Source organism: Neophocaena asiaeorientalis, unplaced genomic scaffold (genome assembly GCF_003031525.2).
Source record: "Neophocaena asiaeorientalis asiaeorientalis breed wild unplaced genomic scaffold, Neophocaena_asiaeorientalis_V1.1 scaffold29, whole genome shotgun sequence".
In the NCBI taxonomy this organism is placed as follows: Eukaryota; Metazoa; Chordata; class Mammalia; order Artiodactyla; family Phocoenidae; genus Neophocaena; species Neophocaena asiaeorientalis.
The window spans coordinates 192,436-215,405 of record NW_020174423.1 but is presented as its reverse complement, the minus strand read 5'-3'; the positions used below and the strand labels follow the sequence as shown (position 1 = coordinate 215,405).

Below are 22,970 nucleotides of genomic sequence, written 5' to 3'. Positions count from 1 at the left end.
TGGCACGTGACTTGCTTCGTGGGCTCTGGGGTCGAGGAAGCTGTGAGGCCGGAGATTAGGTCGGGTAGGGATGGAGCGCTGAGCCGTTAACGTCTGCCAGGCTGTACACCTCTGTACCTGTTACTGCTGCCACTTCCTCGTTTGACACTTCCCTGGGTCAGTGAGCGATGGCTACACCGGACGGGGAGCCCCGGCCAGGCCGAAGCTTGCGCTGCGGTCGCTGCCGGGGAGGGATGGGGGCGGGCGCGGGGGCCGAGGCTGAGGCGTTGGAGCCGGTTGGGCGGCTGTGTCTGGTTTCTCGGCGCGGGTTCGTCGCCGCCTTGGGCCTAGGTTCTGTCTCTAGGGAAGAGGAAGGAGGGAAAAAGAGAAAGGGCCCCAGGGGGTACTCAGTGGCAGAGGCAGAAATAAAAATTCCGGTCTGGGACATTTCTCCTTGGATTGGGGTGAGGATCCCAGTGAATGCTCGTCCGCTTGATTCAGGGGGATGAAAGGTGACTGAGTGGCCCAGATGAGGATCCGGGGTGGTGTGTGTGAGGTCACAGCGACCGCGAGAGCCTCCACTGGGTGTACGCGCTTGCTATGGGGGTGGCAGTTTAAAGGGTCTAGGAGCCCCTCAGAGAGGACGCAGGGTCCTTGTGGGCAGGGGAAAGAACGAGAATCCAGAGAACTAAAACCATTTTTTATTAGAATGGGGGAAGGGTAGGCAAGAAACCCCTGAAAAGGAGCTTGAGGGGAGAATCACACGGGCAAATTGAATCACCTGAGAAACAGAGGAGTAAGGGGAAGGAAAGTTTGGTTAGATTCTGTTTGCACCCTTCACTGAGGGTAGTTATAGCTACCCCCAAAGCAGTCCTGAAGTACACAGGGGAGACTGGATCCTTTGGGGGTTGAGGGGAGACTCCTTTGCAAAGATCTGTTTTGGCCTTCCAAACTTATCCTTTGGTACTGTCATCTACTCCGGAACATCTTTTATTGAACAGTAGTCACAGGAATTACCTTTCATGTTAATTTTGTTCTCACAGGTCTTTGAGAGAAAGTAGATGAAAATGCCATTCATTGTATAGTTAGGGACCTATCTAGACCCTTGGACCTAGAAATGGACATCAAGTGATGTGTTTAAGTCTAGCATAACTTCCATCGTCTTCTGATGGCTGATTACCTGCACAGTACTTAACCACAATCACATCTAGAGAGAAGGGTGAGTTTTTTGTAGTGCACTGTAGTCTTTGATTCAGCACTTTTGGTGAACTTTTTTGAGTAGGACAGCTTCAAAGGGATTTGGCAGCGGTGGTCAGTGCTTTAAAAACGGCTTTTCTGTTGGCTTGGGTGAAGCGGTTCAGTTTACAGTTCAGCTGGAGGAGATAATGAGCAACAAGGTGGGCAGAAGGTACTCAGCTTGTCAATCACGGTTCCTTGGCAACAAGCAAGTCTCAAATTGTGCTGAAGACGGAGCCTCGGGTTTGTGTCTCAGACTCTTTTGGTGTATCTTGCAGGGACTAGATAAAATCTAAAGAAACAGTACTCGGGATCTGACTAAAGTAAATGCTGAGAGCTAGGTGGTTAGTGTAATACTGCTTTTAGAACTGGGCAGGAAATGATCATTTTTATTTTTTGGCATATTAGTCTTAAGAGCCTTATTTACATTAGTTTTCTCTACCTAAAAAGAAACGTTTGGGCTTCAAAATTTTGATTCTGTAATTATTTCCACAGCTTGCGACATAGTTGCATTGGCTAAAGAGCAAAGCTGGTATGCCAAAATAAACCTTTGCCAAAGGATCTTCTTGTGCTCCAGTCCCCAAGCGGTCAGTCTTCCTTTTGCACTTGAGCCTGCTTAGGCGTTGCTGCAGTTCTGACCAAATACCTCCTAGTTAAATTTTATTCTTGTACATATTCTGATCTGTGTGCTGCAGTAAACCTTTTTCACCCTTTGGATGTGGAATTTTATACCATTTTAGTTATAAACTAACTCATGTTCGGTTCACATTTCACTGAAGTTTTGAAGACATAGTAGAAACCATTAGTATGGTGGCCTTGGAAAGATAGCTCAGGCAGTGAAGCAGGGCAGTCTAAAATTTCCCTTTGACAAGAGTGAACCTTGGAACTAGAAAATTCAAACTGTATTCTTGATAATGAAGCAAAATCCTGTTCCAAATGTGTAGCAAATCTGCTATACATTTATAGAGTTCCAAGAGGAGCCCTGTGGACAGTGGAGGAGATGTGCTTTGGTTACATCATAGGATAGAAGATGGAGCCTTAGCTCTGTACTTGAAAATAAAATGCAGGTAAATGCAAAAATGGTGTTTTATAGAAAGAGATTGATGTATCTTTTAAGATATTTTAAGCAAACTATCCATAAATAGCAAGTTATTTATAAATTAAGCTGGTTAGCATGTGGATTGACTTTACTATGAAAGGTTTTCTTTGTGAACTAGCCTATAGTTCAGGGTTTCTCAGTGGGTGCTTTTGGCATTTTGGACAGGACTGTCCCTTGTTTGGTCCCCATCCGCTAAATGGTGGTAGTGGCCCCCACGTTGGGACAACCTAAAATGCTCCCAGACATTTCCAAACTCCTCCTGGTGGAGAGAGGTACCATTTGGTTGTGAAACACCCCATATGGTGCCATCCTTTATTTATTGGACACATATTGAGTACTTGTTAGTGACAGGCCCTCTACTAGATGTTGGGGATATAGAGGTTAAGAGCAGTGTTTTAATAAACTAGCAAGTGAAATGTATGGAGTCACTAGCTCTGTGGCCTTGGGCAAGAAATTTCATTAACTGTTCTCTCATCTGCAAGTGGGGTTGGTGATACCATCTTCTTTGAAGGAATCAACTACAAAATTGCTTAGCATATTGAAGTGCTAATCACATAGCACATATTCAATAAGTGGTTGTCATTACCAGGAAACAGGATCTCAAGCTTACCTGAGTGATGAATTGGGGGCGACAAGCTTGTTTTAGATCTTTGGCTTGTTGAATTTCAGGCTAGAATACATTGTCTTAGAGATATCAGCACCTTCTAGTGGAAAACATGGTGCTGTGGTCCAGTCACTGTTATAAAATAACAGCCTGAAAGAGAAGGGAAGTAACGTTTTGGGAACCATGAGTGTAGAATCAGGGAGTTGCCTGGCATGGAAGGAATTGTTTGCTCCCTGGGTCAGTGTTGAGTTGCCTGTGGCAGAGAGAAAGTCTCTGGGCCCTCAGAAGGTTCTCATGGTTCCTTTAGTAATGGGGGTACAGTGCCCTCCTTGCCTGTCGATTCAGCTTGCTTTAGCAGAAATTGCAAGAGATTTTTAACATTGTGTTATGAGTTGTTACCTTTCTAGCTGGTTTCAGGTTTTATGATCAGCATCTATGCCTAAGTAAGGCTTGGTTCTTACACATTTATTTCTAGCCAACTGTAAAATAAAAAGATGGCAGTTGGTTATAAAATACATTAAAGATTAAATTGTCTTTCATATTTCAGTATATTTATGGCATGAAATTCAGGTAATTCTTAAAAGGATTATAGAGCATTTATAGGTACTGTTTCAGTTGAAAACAAAACAACACAAAAGTTAAGATGTTTTTAAAGAAGGTGTGTATCCTGATAATTTAAAAATTTCCTTCTGCATGAATGACAAAGTCTCTTGGAAGGTAAAATCCCCCATTGTTGTTGGGAACTTTTAAAACAAGTTTTATTGTGAGCAAGTCCCTCCCACAATCCCAGTTAAGGTGCTTCTGTTTTGAAGGCTAGAATTTTAACATTCAGAGAGGAAACAGTTATTCTTACTCTTTATTTGTATGGTGTTAAAAATTTCTAGGGGAAGGATGTAGCAACTTTTTAAGATGAATGGATTGTGGTAAATGTTTTGCACTGATCAATTCTGTTAAAAGTTGATGTGTCACAGTTGGAAGGCTATGTGATATTTCACTGATATCTGAGGTATGCCTTCTTGTGCCTGTTGAAATAACTCACTTTAGTAAACGACTTGGTATTTTCAAGGACTGAAAAAGGAAGTTGTTTTGCATTTAGACCACGTTCAGCCTTTATTGAGAAATTTAATTTACTGTGAAAGGTGGTTGCATTTCAGAGACTAAAATACTGGTTCCTTGAAAGCATTAAAAGGACTTAAGTATTGGAGCACTTATAGGGGTGCTGTACTGTTTTCTGTGGTTGCCCCTATCCTGGGTCAGGCTGATACCTTCATTTACAAAAGAAATGCTAGTAGCTGTTTGGGTTTATTATCCCCACCTTTTGTGTTGTTGTGATAGTTACTACTTTACTCTTTTTATTTTACATTCAAATCCATGCTGTAGGAAAATAATCCACCGCCTTTAAATTCTCTTAAGTGGGTGATACAGTAATGAAATAAACAGTCTCAGAGATTTGGACCCAGGATTTCCTTTCTTCTCTCTTTTCCTTCCTTCCATTTTGAAAAAGAGTTGTTACTGCTTTAAAAACAAAAAAAATACTTATTGCAGTCAGACAAGATAGAAGTGTTTTAAAAATTTGACTAGTGTTTCTCTTGTGCCTCCAGTGTATTCCGCCTTGATTTTTTTTTTTTTATCTTGTCATCTGCATTGTTTTCCTCCTACCTTTCCCTGCACACACAGACCTACCTACTTGTAGAGACCTACACACACATACACACCCACACACACAAGTATAAGCTACTTCAAGACAGGGAGTGCATTTTGTTTTGCTTCTTACCACAGTTCTGGGAATTTAAGCACCTAAAACATTTGATGAATGATATGACCCTAACGTGAAAGCAGTTACAGTCAAACAGATATTTGGGCGGAAAAAAACGTAAGATAGATGTCTGCTTTAATGCAGTCTATTACATGGATTTCAGTGGACATGCGGGTTGAGGGAGAAATAGTTTGGGATTATATGAATGGATTTGGTGCATGTTTGGACTTGGTTGCGGAAATCTTTTTGTTAAGAGAATTTTGAGTTGGTTGAAATAGGAAAGAGGTTGCTTTCTGCAAAATGGACTGTTGAGCAGAGGCAAGTAAGAAAGAGACTACAGGCAGGCCTGAGGTAAAGATGGATAAAGGAAGGTCAGAACATTGTGAAGATAAGGCAGAAAAACTCAGACAAAGGACATTAGTAGTGATGACTGTGAAGAATGGGAGATTTGAATTTTATTTCTGAGCAGAAGCAGGACTAGGGGCATGAGTTTTTGTAAGTAACTCAGCCTCTTATCACCTAGAGCAATGTGTTTTTTTGTTTGCTTGTTTTTGCGGTACGCGGGCCTCTCACTGTTGTGGCCTCTCCCGTTGCGGAGCCGCGCAGGCTGAGCGGCCAAGGCTCACGGGCCCAGCCGCTCCACGGCACGTGGGATCTTCCCAGACTGGGGCATGAACCTGTGTCCCCTGCATCGGCAGGCGGACTGCCAACCACTGTGCCACCAGGGAAGCCCTAGAGCAATGTTTTTAGTGCTGGAAAAGTTTTTCAAGAAGTTTTGGGAATGAATCCGGATTCTAACACTATGGTCACAAAACCACCTATTTGTACGAAGGGCATTAAAATCCTCTATGTTCTGTCCTTCATAAATGAAATAAAATTGTGTATTTCTTGAGCAAAGCAGTAATTTACCCAGATTTCGTATTGTTCTGTACTTGATTTCATATATCATATTGCTTTTCACTTTTTAAGTTTGTAAGCTGCCATAGAAAGCATGCAAAACGTGGGTTCATGTATTTAAGGTTTCTGAACTCCATAGAACAAAAATTTTTCCTGTATTATAGAACTAACAATACTGCGTGATTCTTGATAATGATGGTATGACGTTTAGCCATCTTATTAAGGAATATTTGCCATTTCTTGTAACATTTACTATGTAACTCACTATATAATCATGGAAATTCCTGTTTTACTATAGTGGTTCTGAAACCTGTCCAATCATCTGATTTACTTGAGGGACTTAACAAGAAAATAGAAAAAAAAAAAAAAGAATCCTGGGTCTTAGCCAGTATAGATTCATGGAATATAGGAGCAAAAAAGGATCCTGGATATGGTAATCCAGTCCTCTCATTTTACAAATGAAATTTACGCAGACAGTGATATGCAGAATTGGGATTAGATTCCAAGTCTTCATATTCTCAGTTCAGTGCTGTGGCCGTTACACTATGCTTCCTGAAGTTGGCATTTAGGTTCTTTCTGACTGAAATTCCCAGTGAGATAAAAAGGCTGTTTACCAACCTTGATCTCATACTTCAGACACAGCTACTACTAACCAGCTTTGCCTTTATCTTTTGTATTTATATCCAGGGTTCTTTGTTGCCATGCCATTTAACGGTCTCTAAACTTTTCAGTGTTTTCAAGTGTGAGGATATTGTCCCACTTTTTTTTTTTAATGAAGTGTGTGGGGTTTTTCTGACATTTACATGTAGTAATTCATTAATAAAAAATTAGGAAACAGGAATACGCAGAAAGAATGAAAATGAACATTCATAATCCACTCCCAAGAGATAATCTTTAATGTTTTTTTTTAACACTTTAATGTTTATACCTATATATAGTCTTCTTTCTTAAAGCTGTGTCAACGTTTTTATGGCTTTTGATTAACATTGACAAACTGCCTTCTAGAAATTGTCCCTTTTTAAAAAAGTTACAGAACTTTTTTGGGTTATCCTGTGATATATAATTATTTTAGATTGAGGAAATATTAATGATGGCAAGTTATTATATCTTTATTAATGCTTTTTAATGAATTTATATTTTATCAATCATTAGAGCATGCTATACATTTGCAAAATTAATGACACATATGTGTGGGACATTTATTCAAGCTACATCTGTCCTTTTCTTTAAACGGAAATGAACATTTCTCCACTTTACTGCCAAAGCAGTGCTCCATTCTTCCCACAAATAGTATTATTACAGTCTTTCAGCCTAGACTTGTTATATTTCTCATGTTCATTGTTGTTAATCCTGTTTTCTATTAAATGTTAAAGCATGGGGCTGAGGGACTGGGAGGTTGTGGTCGAATCCCTAGCAAAACCAAAAACTCATGAACAATACATACAGCAAAACAAGAGGAGACTTCAGCTTCTGGCCACTGTGGAATAACTGGTACCATACTTGCTTTCCCACCATAAACAACTAGAAAGTTGGATAAAATATATGAAAAAACTGCTTCCAGTTATTGGACAACAGAGGTAATACAGGAACCAAGAGACAGGAAACAAATGAAATGAGCTCTATAATCCCTCTGGCTTTCTGCCTGGAGTCACTCTCTGGACCATGGTTTAGAGGAGACCAAGCAGAGCATGTTGGTCTTGCTGAGTTGAGGAGGCTTGGAGTTGGGGAAGGCTTATCTGGCTAGAATTCGTGGGTTGGATAGGCTGACAGGAGGGAGCTAGACAGAAAACCCACCATCTGTAAAGGAGTCTCTCTCTGTAGGAGGCCCGGCAAAGAATGACTAGAGAACTTTAGACAGTTGCCAGAGCTCATGGGGCCGGAAGGCGTATGAATACCTTATTGAATCCCTGGGGCATCCCATGGAATCCCCAGATGGACAGATCTTAGTAGAAAGGCTACATTAGCCCTAGAGTAAAGCTTTAGACTTAGCCTGACAAAGTATAAAAACAAGCCTTGAAATGAAGCATGCTAAAGCTCAAGTAAGGTAACTGCCAGAACAAAGCACAACATTCTTAAAAGGAAGAAAACAAAATCCAGTGATCAACAGTTTAATGTTGTGAATTGTAAATATGCTCAGTGATTTAACAGAAAACATGAACATAATGAGGAAAGAGAAGTTTTAAAAGATGGAACTTATAAAGGTAAAAAATACATCTAAAGCGAAAAATTCACTTCATGAGACAAATAGATTACTTTAAAGAAAAAGTCAGCCAGCTAGAAGATGTAGCAGGAAAGTATCCAAACTGAAGCCCAGAGAGGAAAACAATTTAAAAAAGTGAATGGAAGCTCAGTGACCTGTGGGACAATATCAGGTGGTTAAATATACATGCCATTTTTGTCTCAAAAAAAGGGAAAGAGAAGCAGGAAAGAAATTTGAAGAAAATAATGGGTGAATGTTGAAAACCATAAACACAGATTGAAGAATCTCTCTGAACTCCAAACAGGATAAATCCTTGTGACTCTGGGGTAGGCAGATTTTTCTTATGTCAGAACTCATATATTATAAAAGAAAAAGTCAGTAAACTGGACATCAGAATTGAAAACTTCTACTCAAAAGCACCATTAAGAAAGGGCAAGACATGAGAAAGTACGTAAGAAATACACACACACACACACACACACACACACACACCCCTCTCAAATTGTATCAGGATCACACAAAAAATTCCTACAACTCAGTAAGAATGCAGCTTTTTAAAAAATTAAGCACAATATTTGAATAGAAATTTCACAAAAAATTTGAATAGAAACTTCACAAAAGAAGATATACAAATGGTTGATAAGAACATGAAAAGATCCTGAACTTTGTAGTCATTGTGGAAATGTGAGATACTCCTGCAACCCCCTGGAATGGCTGAAAATAAAAAGGCTGACAGCACTAAGTGTTGGTGGGCATGTGAAACAACTGGAACTGTGTATCTTGCTAATGAGAATATAAAATATTACATCTACTTTGGAAAACAGTTTGGTGGCTTCTTATAAAGTTAAATATATGCTAATCATTCAACTCAGAAATTCCACTTCTAGATGGTTATCCAAGAGAAATGAATGGTACTTTCACAAAAGCTTTGTAGAGGAATATTCATAGCACCTTTGTTGTTAATGGCCCCAGACCAGTTATCGTCCAAATGTCTATCAGCAGGTGAATGGGTAAGCAACCATTGTACATTCATGTCACGGAACACTAAGCTATAAAACAGAATGAACTGCTACTGATACACAGGCCATAGACAAATATCACAGACATGCTGAGCAAAAGAAGCCAGATACAAAAGAGTACGCAGTGTGCACTTCCATTTACAATGAAATTCTACATCGGGCTAAATGAATCTATAGTGTGACAGAAAGCAGATTGGCACCTGCCCAGGGCCAGCAGTAGGGTAGGGATTGACTGGGCCTTGGTGTGAGGGAAGGCTTTGGGAAGACAGATATGTTCTTAATCTTGATTTTGGTGGTGGTTAAACAGGTGTGTATGTTTGTCAAAAACTCATCAAACTGTACTCTTGTAATGGGTGCATTTTATTGTATATAAATTATATTTCAATGAAATTGACTTTAAAAAATATGGAGGAAGTGAAGGGAGCGAACCAATTATAAGCCAGGTATTTTAACTTTATTATCTTACTTAATCTTCACAGTTACTTATTCATTCAAGAATATTCAACAAATACTTTTTTTTTTTTTTTTTTTTTTTTTGCGGTACGTGGGCCTCTCACTGCCGTGGCCTCTCCCATTGCGGAGCTCAGGCTCCGGACGTGCAGGCTCAGCAGCCATGGCCCACGGGCCCAGCTGCTTCTTGGCACGTGGGATCTTCCCGGACCGGGGCACAAACCCGTGTCCCCTGCATCGGCAGGTGGACTCTCAACCACTGCGCCACCAGGGAAGCCCAACAAATACTTCTTGAGGTTCTACATACCAGCCTCTGTACCAGGTACTGAGGGTACGGCTGTGAGCAAAAGCTATCATGGTTTCCACCTACCCTAATGCACAGTTTATTTGGTAGAAAGACATCAATAAAAAGTGTTGCTCAGGGAAATACTTAAAAGGTGCTGTGAGAGCATATAATACATTCATCCTTAGCATGTAATATATGCACTTATATGATATATGACATGATACATATTGTACTATATATTTCATATAATGTATGAGGCATTTTCTGTGCCTTGGTTTCTTCATTTGTAACCACTATCCATGAGATACACCAAATGAGTTAATCCTTGTAAAGTGTTTTGACTGGTGCTGGTAGGTAGGAAGTGCACAATAAGTGTTGGCTGCTATCTTGATGACATTTGACAATTCTATTGATAGTTGTCTAATGTTGCAGGGGTACTAACTATGCTAACTCAGGGAACACTGGAGTAGGACCAGGTTTTGGGGAAGCCATTAGGAGTTTGACTAGAAATGTTGGGTTTTTTTGGAGACATCCAGATGGAGATGTCTTGTAGTCAGCTGTGGAGACTTGTTGGGTACAGCTCTAGATGCAGCAGAGTAGCCTAGGCTGGAGATACAATTTAGGATAGTGTTCAGCATCTAGACTGGAATTGCCTTGAGTATAAATAAGATCATCAAGAGAGCAACTGTGTACACACATATAACAGAGGGACTTAAACCTTGATCTGAGTCTTGAGGAATGCCTTTTAAATCATTTTCTCTTTTGCTTAACATATGATTTGCCTATATTTATGCCTGACTTCCAATATACAAGATGAAACAAAGGGAAATAATTAGGCATAAAAACAAGTCAGTTGAAGCAGTCAGCGGAAGTGGAGGTGTCCAGACCTTGGGTGAGATGATAACCAGTGGACACCAGTCTTGACTGTCTGTGTGGCTCAGAAGGGGAAATGTGTTTAGCAACAGGGATTTCACTTTTTGACCTCCCTCCGACAAATACGTTCATCTGCAAAGATAGGGATTTTTTGGAACTGAGCGTAAATTGTACTGCAGTTTCAAAAAGAAACTTTTTTATGTGACTTGTTTAAGTGACAGGATAACAGTGGACCAAAAAACAGGGATTTTGCAGAAGTCTTATTGATGCTCTTCTCATAGGCAGTTCTTACATTTATCCTTAGATACTTAAGTCGCTTGTCTTTCGCATCAGACTCCTCTTATATAGTTTGCTTTGACCAGAGGATAGAAGAATTGAGGCCATGGCTTTGCCTGAAGTACCAACAGGTTCTTTCTCAATCCCTCTCTTTTATATTTCTATATTCACCTGTAAAATAATGAAAGACAAAGGCTTAGTAATCTGCAGCTTTACTGATTTTTAATTTATATACTACTCTAAGGTTAGGATTTGTTTTCTGAAAGACTAAATTTAAAAAAAAAAAGCTTTAAAAAACATTTAAATATTTTTCTTGGCCCTTATTTTTTTTCTCTGATCAGACTTTTTGATTGGTTCAGAGTCATTGTTACAATTATATTTCATTTATTCATAAAACGAGCAAGGACTTACTCATAAAGTCTCTTATTTATTCATAAAATCCCTGCTGTTGGCAGGAATTGTATATGCTGGGTTTTTAGAGCATCAGAAAAGAAGGTATGATTCTGGCCCTTCAGGGTTTCCCAGTCAGGTGGGGAGGAAAAGATATTGTGAAAAAAATGAGGCAGAATAGTGTGATAAATGCATAATAGTGGCATTTACAAGGTAGTAAGTAAACAAGATATTTCCTACGTGGGACACTGGGAGCAGCCTTTAGAGGCAGGATGGGACTCTAGTTTTGTTTAGAATTACCATGACATTATTTCATTTGATCCTGATGAAAGCTCTGTAGAGTCAGGCAGGTATTTATAAATGAGGAAATATGGTCCTCTTTCTATATTTCTTGAAATCCTTTGGAAACCTGCTGGCTGAAAAAGATTTTCTAGAACTCTTAAGTGGTATGACAGTGACATCTACTGTAATAGCTCATATGGTTACAGTCTTTGAAGAAGCTGCAGTTTAGATAATTTAACAGTATCATGAGGAAGACATTAACAATTGATTCTGTCACCTGCCATTTTGCGGGGAGAGGAAGTGATCTGCAGGTCATCAGATACTGTTTTTCTGGCCAGGCTAAGTGCTTTGTCTGGGCTTACCATCACTATTAATCTGTGTTTAGTTTGTTGGCCATTTGAGAGAGTGCAGCTCTTAGTGCAGCCTTTTTAGGAATGTTGGAAAAAATCATCTTAGAGTACAATTCTTGAGATTCATTTAATACCACCATCTTTATTTTCACCAGTTTAACCTTTCTGAGTAGGTTTTTAAATCTGTAAGCGGGGGACTTCCCTGGTGGTGCAGTGGTTAAGAATCCGCCTGCCAATACAGGGGACAGGGGTTCGAGCCCTGGTCTGGGAAGATCCCATATGCCGCGGAGCAACGAAGCACGTGCACCACAGCTACTGAGACCGTGTGTTACAGCTACTGAAGCCCACGCGCCTAGAGCTCGTGCTCTGCAACGAGAAGCCACTGCAACGAGAAGCCTGCTCGCTGCAACTAGAGAAAGCCCGTGTGCAGCGATGAAGACCCAATGCAGCCAAAAATAAATAAATAAACAAATTTATTTTAAAAAATCTATAAGTGGGGAGGATGATATGTATCTCGTAGAGGTGTTAGGAAGATTAATTGAAATAATAATGTATAAAACGTTTAGAGCAGTACCTAGTATGTGGTAGATGCTCTTGAAATGGAAGTTAGAAAAAAATAAGAATATTGAATGGCATATATGTTCAGGTCATCTTCAATTGTGTAATGACCTGGTAGGATTACTTTATTTATTTTTAAACATTTTTTAAGAAATTTATTTATTTATTTGGCTGCATTGGGTCTTCAGTGCTACGCGCGTTGGGTCTTCAATGCTACGCACGGGCTTTTCTCTTGTCTTGGCCAGCGGGGGCTGTTCTTCGTTGTGGTGCACAGGCTTCTCATTGCAGTGGCTTCTCTTGTTGCGGAGCGTGGGCTCTAGGAGTACGGGCTTCAGTAATTGTGGCACGTGGGCTCAGTAGCTGTGGCTTGCGGGCTCTAGAGTGCAGGCCCAGTAGTTGTGGCCCACGGGTTTAATTGCTCCACGGCATGTTAGATATTCCCGGACCAGGGCTCGAACCCATGTCTCCTGCATTGGCAGGCGGATTCTTAACCACTGCGCCACCAGGGAAGCCCGGTAGGATTACTTTAATTTCAGTTGTCTTTTGAAATTATGAAAGTCCATTGCGATTAACTATGATATTTTACATTTTAAAGGAAATTTAAATTTACAAAGTTCTTTCATATTCATTATTTGATTGATTATCAGGACAACTTTGTAAGATCGTTATTTTCTGCCTAAGACTCCAAATTTCAGGAAAGGTTAAACAAGCAGTGGTAGTAGAAAGTTTATGGTGGTTCTAATGAAAGCATATTAAAGTAGAAATAATGACACTATTAAATTATGAGTTCTTCTGTGTTTGTGTTTTTTACCTACTTAGATCCTGAGTAGATTTGGTTTTGGACTTTGTTTTTCTCTGCGCGTGTGTGCATGTGTGTGTGCATGTGTATGTGTGTGTGTGTGTGTGTGTGTGTGTGTGTGTGTGTGTGTGTCCGGGAGAGAGGGAAAAGGGGAGAGGGAGAAAGATTGTGGAAGAGGGTTGGTTTTGTCTTAATGGAACTCTGGAAAGGGAGATCCACAGCCTCTTAATTCAGATCCAATCGTGTTGTATTATGCATCCCTCCCTGCCCCAAGTCATATTTTAAATAAGAGACTGATTTACAAGGTTGATTGTAAAGTTTTTTTTTTTTTTTTGCAAATTTGTAAGCGTTTGATGGCCACTAAGTATACGCTAGAGATTGAGGAGATTCCCTTAGATTGAATATGGATGAAAATTAACCACCAATTTGGCTGACCTTGTAGGATTTGCTAAGCCAGATGTGGCAAATTTATTTGGTGGCTACTGTTCAAATGCATTGATTCAATTCTTTTTCAAAGGTAAGAGTTATGCATGTTTTTTTTACTTCCTATTTTGGTTTTATGTTTTAAAATTTTAAGATAAACCTATAAATTTGTGACTCTCCCACCTTCTTTTGTGGAATGAAACTGTTGGTGGCTGATATTTTGGGTAGTCTCACTTCTTGACTAATTCCCATTTTAGGATGTTTTGTAATTTAAAAAAATTATGTACTTCATGTATTAGGTCTTTATCATCTCTTTTTCCTAGTATCATAAAAAAATCACCATTTACCATTTATATGATTTACATCCAGGTAAGTAGATTTGACTTTGCTTAGGATTGTATGCCAGTGTTGAATTATTGATAGTTTTGCAACAGGCTATGCTTATCACTCTGAAATAATTTAGAAACAAGTGATATTGAATGTACTTTTAGTTTGTTTTGTTTTACATTTCAGAGTCTCTCTTGATTTTGGAAGAAATATCTGGTAACCAACATGACTGAGTTCTGGCTTATATCAGCTCCTGGGGAGAAAACATGTCAGCAAACATGGGAGAAATTGCATGCGGCAACTACGAAGAACAACAATCTTGCAGTTACTTCAAAGTTCAACATTCCTGACTTAAAGGTAAAACTGTGCTGTGCAAAATTGTTCACCATGAAGGGGAGGACAGTTGTCTCTGCTTACCTTTCGGTAGAAATGAGATATCCAGGTTCCTTCAAAAGAAAACTCTCTCATCTCTAGGGATTGGCATAATTTAAAACTTATCTTGTTCTTTCTGATCTTCAAATTTTAGATAATAAGGAAATTGAGATGTCTTGAAGGAAACTACCAAAACAAAATAACATTTTCCCTAAACTTTTGTGCTGTTCTAAATTATAATTTAAATTTTAATGAGAAATCTTATGAAAATACTCGGTGTATTACTTAAATATGATTTTTAGAAGTGAAAAATCTTGGGACTATATATTCTTATATATCACAGTGAATCCATTTTTCTGTTATTAAATTTGTGTAATACTCACTGATGTTGTAAATGTTTTACCATTTCACCTCTTTAATTATACTTGGCAAATCTATCCTAGTTATTTAATCTAGTTTATCTATTTAACATTTATTAAACATCAGTAATGTAGCAGCCTCTAAGTGAAGCAGGCTGCCAGTAATCGGTTGACTGAACTTCTGTAAAGAATGGAAAAATCATGATACTTACATTTTTCTGGTTAACCAAATGAGGCAGTTACATACAACACTCATTTAAGAAATACTTAAAACCACTGGTTCTTAGTATTTTGGGACTTACGAATTCCTTTGATACACTGATATAGACTGTGGACATTTCTTCCAAAACACGCTCATTTACACATACACAGTGTTGAGTACAAATTCAATTACAGGGAATCCCCTGGTGGTCCAGTGGTTAGGACTGCGTGCTTTCACTGCAGGGGCACGGGTTCAGTCCCTGGTCAGGGAACTAAAATCCTGTGTGCCATGCAGCGCGGCCAAAAATAATAATAATCCTAAAGTTTCCTTTAAAAAGAAACACCACAATTTCAGTTACTGATGCTCTGATGCACAACCCTGGACCCCTGCTTAAGAGCTGCTCTTGTAAACCATGACTTCAAATGATCCACTGCCACTGGGCAGGACCAGCAGAGGCACAGGCCTGCTCTTGTGGAATCTTCACATCTAAGTGGTGGCTGTGCCCATGAATTAGAGGATTAGCTTGTACATATAAATAGCTTTGCAGTGTCTAGCAAACATTTTTTAACCACACTTGCATATTATGAAATAAGGAGAACTTAAGATTTGCAGGCCCTTCAAATCAAGATGTTGTATTACCCTGTTTAAAACAGGATGAAATCTCAGTAATGAAATGTTTTTCCCTTCTAGGTTGGCACACTGGACGTCTTGGTTGGTTTGTCTGATGAACTGGCTAAACTGGATGCATTTGTAGAAGGGTAATGTATTTATATGCATAGGCTAGAGCAAAATGAGAGTCGCCATTAGGCTACGGGGGCATTGGGTTTATTATCACATGTGTATTCTGCTTATTGGAATGGTTTTAGAAAACAATGACTTTTCTTTGTAAATCAACTTTATGAAGATATAATTAACGTGCAATAAAATACAGCTGTTTGACGTGTGAAAATGGTGACTCCTTTTAATATTTTTATTGAGATATAATTTACATGCTAGGCAGTTCACCTACTTCAAGTGTACAATTCAGTGATTTTTCATATATTCACAGAGTTGTGCAGCCATCAGCACAATCAATTTTAGTACATTTTCATCCCCCTGCCACTATCATAAACATCCTGTTTCCATTAGTAGTTACTCCCTAAACCCCACTGCCCACTAACCTACTTTCTGACACTACACATTTGCTTTTTGTGGACATTTCATATAAATGGAATCATACAATATGTGGTCTCTTGTGACTGGCTTCTTTTCCTTAGTGTAATGTTTTCAAGGTTCATCCATGTTGTAGCATGTATCAACATTTAATTTCTTTTTATTACCAAATAATATTACGTTGTGAGGATATACTGCATTTTGTTAATCCATTCATCAGTTGATGGATATTAAGGTTGTTTCCATTTTTTGGCTCATATGAATAATGCTACCATGAATATTTGTGTACAAGTATTCGTGAGCTCATGTGTTTTCATTTCTCTTGGGTATGTACCTAGGAGTGGAATTGCTCGGTCAATGTGACTGTACTTTTAACATTTTGAAGAACTGCCAGACTGTTTTCCAAAGTGGTTGTCCCATTTTACGGTCTCACCAGCAGTGTACGAAGGTTCTAATTTCTCCACATTGTTGACAATACTTGTTACTATCCATCTTTTTGATTATAGCCATCCTAGTGGATATTAAAGAGAATTTCATTGTGTTTTTGATTTGCATTTCCCTGATGGCTGATAATGCGTTTAGCATCTTTTCATGTGTTTGTTAGCCATTTGTGTTTCTTATTTGGGGAAATGTCTGTTTGGATCCTTTGCCTGTTTTTTAATTGGCTTATTGGTCATTTGATTAATGACTTGTAAGAGTTCTTTATATATTCTAGATACAACTCTTATCAGATATGACTTGCAAATATTTTCTCCATTCTGTCGGTCGTCTTCATTTTCTAGATAGTGTGCTTTGAAGCACAAAACATTTAATTTTAATGTCCAATTTATCTCTTTTTTGTTGTTGCTTGTGTTTTTGATGTTGTATGGAAGAAAACATTGCCTAATCCAAGGTCACACAGTTTTATGTCTGTATTTTCTCTAAGAGTTTTATAGTTTTAGTTTTTACATTTAGGTCTTTGATCCATTTTGAGTGAATTTTGTATATGGTGGTAGGGAGAAGTCCATCTTCATTCTTTTGCATGTGGATATCCAGTTGTCCATTTGTTGAAAAGACTATTCTCTCTCCATTGAACTGTCCTGACACCCTTGCAAAAATCCATGGAACATAAATGTAAGGGTTTATTTCTGGACTCTGATTTGTATTCCATATTCCTGTCCTTATGCCAGTACCACATTGCCCTCTTTACTGCAGCTTTGTAGTAAGTTTTGAAATTAGGAAGTGTGAGCTCTCCAACTTAACTTTGTCTTTTTCAAGATTATTTTGGCTGTTTGGTTCCTTTCATTTCCATTTGAATTTTAGGAATACCATGTCAAATATCTGCTAGAAGTCAGCTGGAATTTTGATGGGGATTATGTAGAATCTGTAGATAATTGGGGCAGTATTGCCATCATGACATATTATGTCTTTGATTCATGAACATGGGCTGTTACGCCATTTATTTGAAGATTTATTTGGTGATGATTTTGTCTTCAAAATTCAGTTACAATAAAAGATTTTTCTAGGCTACAGGTTTAGTCACTTGTAATTCAGTTACTGTGTATTTTAGCTGAAGATGGGTATGGGATCCTTAGTAACTTTCTGAATTTTTATAATCCCTTTGACTCTTGACGTACAGAGCTTTCTAAATACTTAGGGCTTAGGTAAATAGGTATAATTTGTAAAAAACCAGAATTTTGGAGAATCTTAGAAATGTACCTCTGATTAAAGCTTTAAGGGAACAGACCTGAATAGAGGGGAACTTAATCTCAAAATCTGTGCAGAAGGGTTTCCTTGTTTATGCTGTTATGCTTTTCTGAATTGATAGAACCACCATAATGCAGTACTCTGGTAGTAGAGGCTGAGGTGTTGCAGAGAGATCTTTTGACATAACAATATGTGGTAAGTAAATAAATAGACCTAAAGATGTACTCATGAGGCAAAAGGCCAGTTGAGGGCTAGTTTTACAGTAGATTACGCAAGAGATATTGAAAACGTCAGCTAAGGGCAGGCACTAGGCAATAAAAATGGAAAAGAGAGGATGAAAGCCAAAGTAACAAACTGCTGTTAGGGTTAATAATTCCATGCATTCAGTAGAGCAAATGTGAAAATAATTTTTGATGATAGTCTCAGTTCTTACCATCAGTCAGTTTTTTGTCTCTTGGTTTCTTGATTATAGGTTTTTAATTAAGTAAACTTTTCGTGGTTGCCCCCGCCCCGAGGTGATTTTCCTTTCTGCAGTCCCACCAGCCTCATTGCAATGTTAGGTCATGACAACGAAGAGGACAGTGAGAAGGGAGGTTCCTGAGAATATAATTATTAACACTTACTTGGATCCTTATTAATCACCTCAATAGCTCTCTAGATCTTTCTTTAAATCATCAGTGGGATGTCCTGAGTATAGTTTAAGGTTTGCGCACATTTTTTAGGGAAGTAAGTATTTAGGGCAAATGCAGTTCATTTGGTCAGAAGCATTGCAAGTTGCCTATGCAGTTTGTCAGCTATTCTTTTCTGCACTGTTACGCAATCTCGTCTTTGTATCAGTCTTCCTGAAAGATAAGAGGAATTTAAAAATCGTATGGTTGTTAGACTTAGGTAGAATTGACAGATGCTAGCTTAATGACTGAGTGTTCCAGTTTTTAAACTCTGAACATTGTGGTGGAGTAAATTATAGTTTATACTTGTTCAGTAATCTAATCATTAGAGCAGTTTGTTTTTTGTTGTTTTTTTTTTTTTTAAGGTGACCGTGTGTCATGGATACTCCTGTAGAGATGCATAGGGAGATTGTCAAGGTCTGAGTTATGCGATGTTAAGTTGATAAATTTGACACCAGGCAGTTCTACACTCTGAACCATTTCTGTGGTAAACATGCACATTTTTTTTTAAAAATTGAAGTATAGTTGATTTACAGTGTAGTGAACATGCACATTTTGGAATGTTCATAGCAGATGGTTCTGTTTACAAGATGCTCGTCAACTTATATAGGAATAATGGTTTGTCTTCTGTGAAGGAATGGGTGAATTTTGGAGACACAGCCAAGGGTATGGACAAATCCCAAGTTAAACATGTTGAAGACTTACGGCTTACATCATTTTTTCTGAATTTGTTCCACTTTCTTAGGTTTGAGGTCATTCCGCATAGGATTGTCATTCACATTTTGTCCTTCTGTTGCTTTTTTCTGGCCCTTATTGATTCATGTTGCAGGAGTTTCTTAATTTGTCTTCCAGTTTACACTCCCTGTTGTTGAACACAAAGTTATTGGAGAAATTGTCCGAAGTCCTGTTTTGACCATATTACACCTCTCCCTAAAGGCTGACATCAGAGGCAATCTACCTGCAGTCTGGCCCCAGCCGGCCGTCCTAGCACAACCTCCTTTCTCCTGAGCACGACACTCGCGGCAGTCTGGACCCCTCATCATTCGTTGCTTTTCTTATCTCTCTGGATCTTGACTCAATATGATGCCCTGTGGCAAGAATATACATTCTTCCCACCTAATCAGCCTTTCAAAACCATTCCTGTCCTTCATTGCCCTGCTCCTGATCCGTTATGCTTTTTTGATTACAGTAGCTGGAAGTGAAGTCTTTTTCCTTTATGCGTTTCTGTCTGTAGCCTGGTCATCTCAGCTGGCGCTCACCACAGATGGCTTTGTATTTAGTCATCCATCTTTTTTGGTATCTTTCCATTTTGATTTTAAGCAATGGGAAGCTAGATTTTTGGCGTATACTTTTGTATCCCACCCACGGCCCAGAGGCAGACAAGGAATGGGGGAAAGAACACCAGACTCCAGAGTCAAGACACCACGTTTTTAGTCACAGCTCTGCTGGGAACTGGTTTTGTGAGTTTTGGGGCTAAGTCACTTACTCTCTTCATACCTGGGGGTGTCTTTATTTATAAAGTGAAGGGATCGAGAAGGTGATATGCAGGTGCCTCAGTAGCTTGGGCACCATGGTTACCCCTTTAGATTGTTTCTCTCAAATAGTAGATGCTCAATAAATAGTTAATGAATAAGTAGTGTAGGACCGCATTCTTCATTGTTACCGTTGCTTGTATTCTATTGCCTGTGGGATCCCTTTTGTCCTAAGGGGAAGCACATAACTGGTGAATGAAAGCTCCTGCTTCCCCCTTTGTTTTTGCAGTGCGGTGAGATCTGTTGCCCAGTTTTTCAGCTTATTCTCGCTAGCTTTCCACTACTTTCTTTTCAGACTTGGTAAACATATTGCATGTGGTCTCCTTAAAACTACAGTTACTCAGTTGAGTTTGACACATGTAATAAGATCTTGGTGCTTTTTGTCCTTAAAACATTATTTTAGAAGTTAGGACCCATTTGTTCTATATTATACAGATAGAGTCAAATTCGTGTCTTTATGTAATGTGTTTATTGTATAGTATGGAATTTAGGTTGTTTTCCTGAAAGTGATTGTTGATTTTTTTTTTTTTTCTCCCAAGGGTGGTTAAGAAAGTGGCTCAGTATATGGCTGACGTATTGGAGGATAGTAAAGATAAAGTTCAGGAGAATTTGTTGGCCAATGGAGGTAAGCTAATGTTTCATGATTTGCAATTGATTTCTATAAAGCGAACGACTTAAAAAAGGTTTATAGGTAAGGATATTAAATACAATAGAAAGCCATTAAAATAGAATGATTACTACTGAATTTGGTGATATTGCCAGTTACATTCTTTCCTCTGAGACACAACCTCTCATAAGACCATCCTACATAATATATAATATAGTTTATGATATGGATCCTTCCAAAAGCAATATTATAAAGATTTACCTTAGTTCTTTCCAGAATCTATTTGTCAACTCCCATTAACAACTGTGTTTCCAAGTTATGTCTCTCAGCATTGTTCCAGTTGAATACTTGTTTTCTCTAGCTTTTTGTATTTAATAGCATCCACCTTCTAAATCCTTACAATAAAAATGATTAATTTTATTGCAGAGTAATGCCTCCTCCCTTCAGATTTGAATGTGACATTTCTTTAGTACCCATAGAAATAGTCTACCACCGACCTCTCCATAGCTAGAAACTAGTATTTACGTAGTTTGCTCTATGTAATAATGGCTTTATAAAGATGGTTTCCACCGCATTGTTGTCATTTATACTTGCATTTGTTGTTTTCTCCTGAAATATCACTTTAGCACTTGCTTCATTTTTAATTAGGCTGATCTTTAGTGATATGCCATTATGATAAGAAACAACCCTTTCCTTTCTTTCTGTCCTATATTGCCTACTGTGATAAATAAAGGTCACTGATGTGACTTGGTTAAATTAACGTTTGTTAAGTAAAGCCCTGGGGTGTCATGGGTTGGTGAGCCATGGTTCAACAAAAAACCACAAGGGAAAGAGAAATAGAGAAGTTTATTACTCACAGGTCCTGGAGGAGGGGGGCAAGGCAGGGAGGTCAAGACAGGGTGCCGGCAGAGGGAGAGCGGCGGGACCTGGGGCACATACCTTTATTAGGGTCCGTGAGTGGAGTGCTTTGGGGTTCCCAAGCCAAGTCCAGGTTGGTTGATTCAAACCAAAAAGAAGGGTTTCGGTTAACTTCGAGGGGGTCTTACCTAAAGGGTACACTAGCAGGGGAGGCCCTGGGCAGCAGCAGAGAGCGCTTTTCATAGGGTCATATCAGGGAAATCATATCAGGAGCTTACATCTACTTGTGATTGCAGGCTGTTGTCTAGTATAACTTCTAGGCCCCTGTAGGCTACTTGGCCACACAGAAATGGATGCTGAGGCAGCAGTATGGAGATTTGGCTAAACTCTCAGCAGTCACTGTATTTTAAATCCAGTGTCTCTCTAATCTCATTTCTTCTCCTTGCAAATAATAGATGCTCAGAAGTACTTAATCAGTAAAAAAAAAAATTTTTAGTAGTTTATTTTTACTCTTTGCTAATAATAGCGATCCTGAGCTGCTTACTGTGTCTGTTAACGTGCGGCTGGGGGCAGGACGAAAGTTAGGTGTGTTGACAACTTAGGTGCCTTCACTGGTCTCTAGGTACCTGATGTACTAGGGCGGTCAGTCTGCGAGGCCGAATGGAGGATGACAGTCTAGGGGACATTGCATCCAAAACTGCTTTTGGAGATACCATCTATGTTGTTGACTCGCTGGTATTATGTAGGGAGAAGTTGAGGAGAAAAGATATTTTGGTATGAATTACTTTTGCCAGTTAACCATAATTGACATTTGGTTTCCCTGACCTTGGTCCCATCAGACTTGAGGAGTAAAGTCATCTTGACTACCACACTTTCAGGGAATTAGTGGTTGAGTGTCTCTTTGGCTTCGCATTTCTTTTTTTTTTTTTGCGGTACGCAGGCCTCTCACTGTTGTGGTCTCTCCCGTTGCGGAGCACAGGCTCCGGACGCGCAGGCTCAGCGGCCATGGCTCACGGGCCCAGCCGCTCCACGGCATGTGGGATCTTCCCGGACCGGGGCACGAACCCGCGTCCCCTGCATCGTCAGGCGGACTCTCAACCGCTGTGCCACCAGGGAAGCTCTGCATTTCTTATTCTTGGCATTTGAAAGTGCAAAGGTCCATGTTTTGAAGATTACTGAAATATAGACTCCTAGAAACAGTCATCACAGGGTTTTAACAGACAAGTTCATTTTCAGTTTGTTTGGGTAAGTTGCAAAGAAAGAGCATACTTTTGTCAGATTCTACTTATTGAGGAGACAGTTTGAAGTAGGGTTTTTTTTTTAATGTATTATTTTAAAAATTATTTTATTTTATTTATTTTTGGCTGTGTTGGGTCTTTGTTGCTGCGCGTGGGCTTTCTCTAGTTGCGGCAAGCGGGGGCAACTCTTCATTGCGGTGTGTGGGCTTCTCATTGCTGTGGGTTCTCTGGTTGCAGAGCACGGGCTCTAGGCGCGCGGGCTCAGTAGTTGTGGCACGCGGGCTCTAGAGCACAGGCTCCACGGCATGTGGGATCTTCCTGGACCAGGGCTCGAACCCGTGTCCCCTGCATTGGCAGGTGGATTTTTAACCACTGTGCCACCAGGGAGTCCCCTGAAGTAGATTCTTAATCTTTTTGTGTCTCTTTCTTCTACCTATGAGGCATATCATGGGTATGTACATATTCCATTTATTAAGTCATCAGATTAGAAAG

At 39.4% G+C, this 22,970-nt stretch overlaps 1 protein-coding gene across 2 annotated transcripts in view; it reads left to right on the top strand.

The window, feature by feature from the left end:
- Positions 1-22,970, top strand: part of ATP6V1C1 (ATPase H+ transporting V1 subunit C1) — a 38,189-nt gene continuing 15,219 nt past the window's right edge. The window contains exons 1-5 of one of the 2 annotated variants that reach the window (XM_024756611.1): positions 17-156; positions 13,497-13,571; positions 13,991-14,161; positions 15,428-15,495; positions 20,315-20,400. In XM_024756611.1, coding sequence (XP_024612379.1) covers positions 14,030-14,161; positions 15,428-15,495; positions 20,315-20,400 — 286 coding nt within the window. In that variant the 5' untranslated portion in view covers positions 17-156; positions 13,497-13,571; positions 13,991-14,029. Of the gene's footprint in view, positions 157-13,496; positions 13,572-13,990; positions 14,162-15,427; positions 15,496-20,314; positions 20,401-22,970 lie in introns of both variants that reach the window. The other variant, XM_024756610.1, reaches the window with a different exon arrangement.